The 6491-nt window shown below is 38.4% G+C and overlaps 1 protein-coding gene across 1 annotated transcript in view; it reads right to left on the bottom strand.

Moving 5' to 3' along the window:
* Positions 1–553: 553 nt before the first annotated feature.
* The window catches only part of SRSF7 (serine/arginine-rich splicing factor 7), a 7993-nt gene continuing 2055 nt past the window's right edge, over positions 554–6491 (bottom strand). The window contains exons 3-8 of the mRNA XM_012653797.1: positions 6399–6490; positions 5439–5513; positions 4650–4751; positions 2072–2125; positions 1489–1524; positions 554–851 (exon numbers count right to left, since the gene is read on the bottom strand). Coding sequence (XP_012509251.1) covers positions 797–851; positions 1489–1524; positions 2072–2125; positions 4650–4751; positions 5439–5513; positions 6399–6490 — 414 coding nt within the window. The 3' untranslated portion in view covers positions 554–796. The remainder of the gene's footprint in view (positions 852–1488; positions 1525–2071; positions 2126–4649; positions 4752–5438; positions 5514–6398; position 6491) is intronic.

The raw sequence follows: 6491 nt of genomic DNA, 5'->3' as shown, positions 1-6491 counted from the left end.
GCATTTCTTTTGGTATAAAACTGGATAACTGGTGTTGAAAGCAAAGAAACAAAAGAACATTGACTGGAACTCCCTGAAATAGGGAGTTCTAATTTGACACTGTCCCACTCAATAACCTGAAAACTGCAATTAGTTACTTACTTAAGCCTCCAGAAATCAGCTTCTCCCTAGTTCTTATACCACATTTAATAAGCTTTGCTTAGTTCCTGTCATGCTCATTTATAGCCAAATCAGTGGTCCCTCTAACTTGACTATTGATCATTAAGTTTGACAATATCTTTTAACACGAAATAGATCTAGGGATTTGTCATGATGCATTCATACTATTAGAGGGGACTCAAGATCATCTTACCCAAAGTTCTAAGGGTAAAATGGAATTTTCAAAGTCCCTTAAGATCCTGGCCAAGTGTTATATATAGAAGAGTTATGATATTCAAGAAGACAACCAACACCATTAAACTTTGAATGCAGGTCTGTATGAATACCGTTAGTAACAATGTTTCACTCCTGAAGTTTACCAATTGAGAAATATTTATTGAACACAAGTCAAAAGTCTAGTTAGAAACATTTTATTTAAATGTGCCAAATAAAAACCCACATTTTTCAGACCATAGGATGTTAATACATTCAACAAATTTATAATATCTTACTGCTGTGAATTTACAGAGTGATAATCCAGATCTATTTTGATTAGATGGTTGAAATATCCTTCCTAGGTTACAGTTTACAGACATCACAAATCCCTTATAATAATGTAAACAAAATAACTTTTCCCTAATGGGTGAACTTGAGAGCTTCAGTCCATTCTTTCAGGACTTGCACTTCTGCGTGGACTTCCTGATGGGGAACGACTAAAAAAAAAAACATTAGGTTTGGAACCAATTAGTGTCTATTGAAACTTACTCTTCTCATGTACATGTATTCAATTTCAATAAATTCACAGGTGGCCAAAGGTACTGAGTTCCTACAGCAAACATATCTTTTATAACACCTAAAAATAAGAGATTTATATATTCACCTTTTGTCCCTATTTAAGATTAGGCTACTTAATACTCTCCTTGTCAAATTTACAAAGTTAAATTAAAAAGGACAATTATTTCAAGTTTTTTGGTCATTAAATAGCACAAAGCAGATAATGATTTAGTTATAAATTGCAACTATTTACAAGATTTATCGTCCTCCTCATGTGGACACTTCCTTTTTACCTACTGTCCATATTTAGGGAAAAAAAACATATTTCCAAAATTAAGTATTCATGAGACTAAACACATCTTATCACTAACAGACTAAAATATTTCCAACAAAATATAAACTGACATTCCTGAAGCAAGAAAAAGCAATCATTTCAGAAACTCGACATCTAGTATTTTAATCTATATAGCACCAATTCTCCAAAGAGCTCAAAGACTGCAAAGTAGGCAGTAAACAAATTGTGCAGAGGCCACGCTTGACAGGTAAGATTTGGCAACAAAACATCATTTAGCTTACCTTCTTTTTGGAGATGGAGATCTGGACTTTGATCGGCTGTCAAAACATGAGAAATTCTATTAAGAAAAAGTACTAACCAACCCCATTCTTACAGTCACAATACCATAAAACAAACCCCCAACTGTCCTAAACTTAAAATGTCAGAATGCAGTTAAACTGAGAAAAAGCCCAGTAGTTGTTGCTTAACAAAGGCCAATTTTCCAACTGCTTTTCAAAAAATAAGCAAACTATTATTACTGTATTTTATCATGATTTATCTAATACATTCTGTGTTAAGCACATTTATTTCTGGATGCTTCTCCATGCACTCATTAGTTCTGACAACGGCCTCTAAATATGTAACTCCCAAAGTCACAAACTTCTTCCTCACTATAGTTACACATTCCCTTGTTCAGGAAGTCAGCCAGTAATAGGCCATATATACATATATAAATGAAGCTCTAGTTTGGTTTATTAAAGAGGTACTTCACACCTAGGCTTAGAGTTTACACTTAAATCTTCAACAATTCAAAACACTTTGAACTCTTTGGATATTGGTGCCATATAACTAGATAGAAGAGCATTAATCAGATTTTTACCCTACCTGCTTCTTGGTCGGGAAAGAGACCTGGATCTTGATCTTGATCTTGAACGGGATCTTAATAAAAAGAGAAGTGAAACAATTATACCAATTGGTCGATAGGAGTTCCCTTATACACCTACTAAGCACCTTTTTAGGTAGGTTAAGAATAGAAGAGCTAGGCTGGGCGCAGTGGCTCACACCTACAGTCCAGCTTTCTGGGAGGCCAAGGCAGGAGGATAGCGGGAGCTCAGGGGTTCAACACCAGCCTGAGCACAGTGAGACCCCGTCTCTACCGAATAAAAAACTAAAACAAAATTTTTAAAAAAATACACAAAACCACAAAATCCAGCTCGGTGTTGTGGCGTGCGCCTATAGTTCCAGCTACCCGAGAGGCTGAGGCAGAAGGATAGCTGACAGCCCAGGACTTGGAGCTTGCAGTGAGCTACAATCACTGCACTCTACCCAAAGACACCGAGTGACATCGTCTAAACTATAACAAAAAAAATTTAAAAAGAAAAAAAAAGAATAGAAGAGCTAAAACTGAACAAGACGCAAAATATCAATCTAAGGATAAGAAATAATCACTTTCAAGCAAGATGTTATCTAATAGGGAACCACCATTTCAATTGTTCCTACCACAGTCAAATGGTTAGTTCCTGTACTGAGAAGCAATATTCTCTCTCAAACACTGTACTATCCAAGGGAAATAGATGTCTTTCATTTCAGAACACTGATATGACTTAATTTTAAAGAAATCAACTTCAACTTACTTAAGCCCACAGACCCCTGAGCTGAGCACAGTGGCACATGCCTGTAGCCCCAACTACTCCAGAGGCTGAGGAGGACTGCTTGAGCCTAGGAATTTGAGGCTACAGTGCACTATAACTGTGCCTGTTGATTAGCCACTGCACTTTTGCTTGGACAACATAACAAGACCACACTTCCTTAAACAAACCAACCAACCAAGCAACCCGCCAGATACCTGAAGGGAGACTTCAATTCATCAGGTGATAAAGCCCAGTGAAAAAAGAAAGCCACTACACTAAGTAAGGCTTTATCTTGGATCTTCAAGTTATCACGGTTCAGAGCCATCAGTTTGTCAGACATACCAAATGAGGCTCCCATACACGTCATTTTTTATTAAAGATCCTGCAATCAAAGTACATTTATCTACAGACATGGACCATAACTTTCTCAAATGGACCGCAAGATTCAGAGTTCCTGCATTTAAAGGTTTTGCGCTATTAAACAATTACCGTTTCTGGCAGATTTAGAGGATTAAAAAATAAACAGCAATGAACTCCCCATAGCATTCTCTTCCACTGCTTCACTGCTAGTATTAACATCTCGTTTTCTGTATTTTTTTTCATTCTATCACCTTTTAAGACTTTCTACAAAGAAAATAAAGCTGGGGCTCTTAGTGTAATTTTTCAACTCTATTTACAGTGTTGTGTCTAGTTAAAATCCACATTCATCCATATGTACACTAATACCCTATACAACTTTCCAGGGGTTTCTTTCTTTCTTTCTTTCTTTTTTTTTTTTGAGAGTCAGTCTCACTCTGTTGCCCGGGCTAGAGTGCCGTGGCATCAGCCTAGCTCACAGCAACCTCAAACTCCTGGGCTCAAGCAATCCTTCTGCCTCAGCCTCCCGAGTAGCTGGGACTACAGGCATGCGCCACGATGGCCAGATAATTTTTTCTATGTATTTTTAGTTGTCCAGCTAATTTCTTTCTATGTTTAGTAGAGACGGGGTCTCGCTCTTGCTCAGGCTGGTCTCGACCTCCTGAGCTCAAACGATCCGCCCGCCTCGCCTCCCAGAGTGCTAGGATTACAGGCGTGAGCCACCGGACCCGGCCAACTTTCCAGGGTTTTGAAGTTCACCCCATCATTCCAAAAATCACAACTGTTTCAATTTGCTTCTAAATCTCTTCCTGGTTCTATGGGCTTTCTTGTCAGGAATCAGGCAATTACCATTTTTCAGGACTGTGATCACTTACCTATATAATAGGCAGATAATCTGACACCAGAAAAGGTTAGAGCAAAATGCCTACATAAAGTATGTGCTAGAATCATTTGTTTCTTTACTGCCATGCTCTACTGCCATGGCCTCTTAACAAGCCTTGAGAGCCTTGTTCTGTTGCCCAGGCTCACAACTGCAGTTGCACCACTATCATAGCTCACTGCACTCTCAAACTCCTGGGCTCAAGCAATCCTCCTGCCTCAGCCTCCTGAGTGGCTGGGACTACAGGCACACACTATCGCTCCCAGCTAATTTTTAAAATTTTTCTGTAGAGACAGGAATCTTGCCAGATTGTTGCCCAGGCTGGTCTCAAACTGCCTAAGCCTTCCAAAGGACTGGGATTACAGGTTTAAGCTACCTCTCCTGGCTTAGCCTTAAAATCTTTAGGAGCACTTTTCTTCATCTATAAAACTTAACAATAGTCAAGTCACAAATCATGTATAAATTCAACTTTAATATCTCAAATATTCTCTGAAACAATCCCTTTAAATTTTGTCAAGATACTCCACTGCTGTCAATAAGATGTGACAATCCAAATACATTCAAGGGAAAAAAATGTGTTACATACTGGAAATACCTCGATCCTTTTATAGAACCAGACCTAGATCTTCTGAGTGAAGCTGATCTTGATCTACGAAGAGACACAGATCTTGATCGTCGAGGAGATGCTGATCTTGACCTAAAAATTAAATCAAAGAACTTTAAGTCCATCTTCAAATGAAGTTCATTATTGTTAGTTAAGAACTGAATTACAGGCCAGGTGGGGTGCTCATGCCTGTAATCCTAGCACTCTGGGAGGCTGAAGCAGAAGGATCGTTTGAGTTTAGGAGTTCAAGACCAGCCTGAGCAAGAGCTAGACTCCATCTCTACTAAAAATAGAAAGAAATTAGCTGGACAACTAAAAATATATAGAAAAAATTAGCTGGGCATGGTGGCATATGCCTGTCATCCCAGCTACTTGGGAGGCTGAGGCAGAAGGATTGCTTGAGCCCAGGAGTTTGAAGCTGCTGTGAGCTAGGCTAACACCACAGCACTCTAGCCCAGGCAACAGAGCAAGACTGTCTCCAAAAAAAAAAAAAAAAAAAAAAATTGAATTATACTCGCCATCAAATTGGCACTGACTAATCAATAGCAAGGTGCTCACGCAGTAGTAATATTCTTTGGGGGTAGGGGGTTGGGGGTGGGTAAACTCACAACTAATGAAAGCAGTGAGCATTGTTGGGGGGAAAGGGCATGTCTCAAATCATGGTTGGGATGTGGCAAAGTCATAACATATAACCAAAATGTTGGTATCCCCATAATTTCCTGAAATAAAAAAATATATATATGTATAAAAAAAAGAATTAAATTAGACAACATCTCTCACCTCCGTCCTCTGCTCCTGCTGCGTGAGCGAGAGTATCGCCTTCCTCTGGATCGAGAATGTGATCTAGACCGTGACCTATTTTTCAAGTTAGGAAAAAAAACAAAATTTTAGACAATAACTCGTTTTTAGAGTTTGTATGCCTCTGCTGAAATCAAATCTCAGAACTATTTAAATTTAGTGTCTCATTTGGAAACAAACTCTGGGCCTATTAGTTGTCGAGTTTTTTTTTTTTTTTTTTTTTTTTACTACCTAAAAAAAGATTTGTTAAAAGCTGAATTACATCTTAGAATTACATAATATAAAACACTGTAATGTGTATTTAAAATAAACCTTGCAAGTTTGCAGGTCGACCCTCTTTGGCCCATGGTCTAGTAGATCTAGACGATCTAGAAGTATCTATAGCCGATCGCTGCATCTAGATGTTTTCTTCAATCTAACGACGATCAAACTGACAGCCAAATGAGCCAGGTGAGGCTTGATTGACGCAAGAAGATTTTTCTAGTTGGGAATGTGGTCAATCTGGTGTTCCTCTTTCTAAACCGGAGGGGGGCCCCAATTGTAAGCCAAATTTACTGTTACGGCGATCACCGTCTCAAATTTTCTGCCCTTTAAAGAATAAGGTGAAGCTAGGTGTAGATGACTCGAGGGGATCTGGCCTCTTATGCTGATCACCTCAAGGTCTAGGAGGATCTTAATTGTCGGATTTGCAAGGCGCCTCAGCATGATATCATAAGGCTCGTGACATTCTGAATCAAGGCGACTGACTCAAACGAAGAAACCTGAAAGGTTTTGACCAGGTTGATTATTAATATATTAACATTTTTTAATTAAACAAAAATTGTAAAATACACCTGTATAATTAACATTCAAGTTTACAGAAAAACACTAGTTTCTGCCTTGCTAATAAAAAAATTACTTGATTAACTAGAATACCAACCATTCCTTTATTAAAATAAGTACCTGCTTCTTCTTCGCCGGCTGTAGCGATGACAATCATAAGCATAATGTCCCTTTTCACCACACTCATAGCATCTATCATTAGGATCAAAGGGA

The sequence above is a fragment of the Propithecus coquereli genome, unplaced genomic scaffold (genome assembly GCF_000956105.1).
Source record: "Propithecus coquereli isolate 6110/MARCELLA unplaced genomic scaffold, Pcoq_1.0 Scaffold43, whole genome shotgun sequence".
Lineage (NCBI taxonomy): Eukaryota > Metazoa > Chordata > Mammalia > Primates > Indriidae > Propithecus > Propithecus coquereli.
This window is presented reverse-complemented; position numbering and strand designations above follow the sequence as displayed.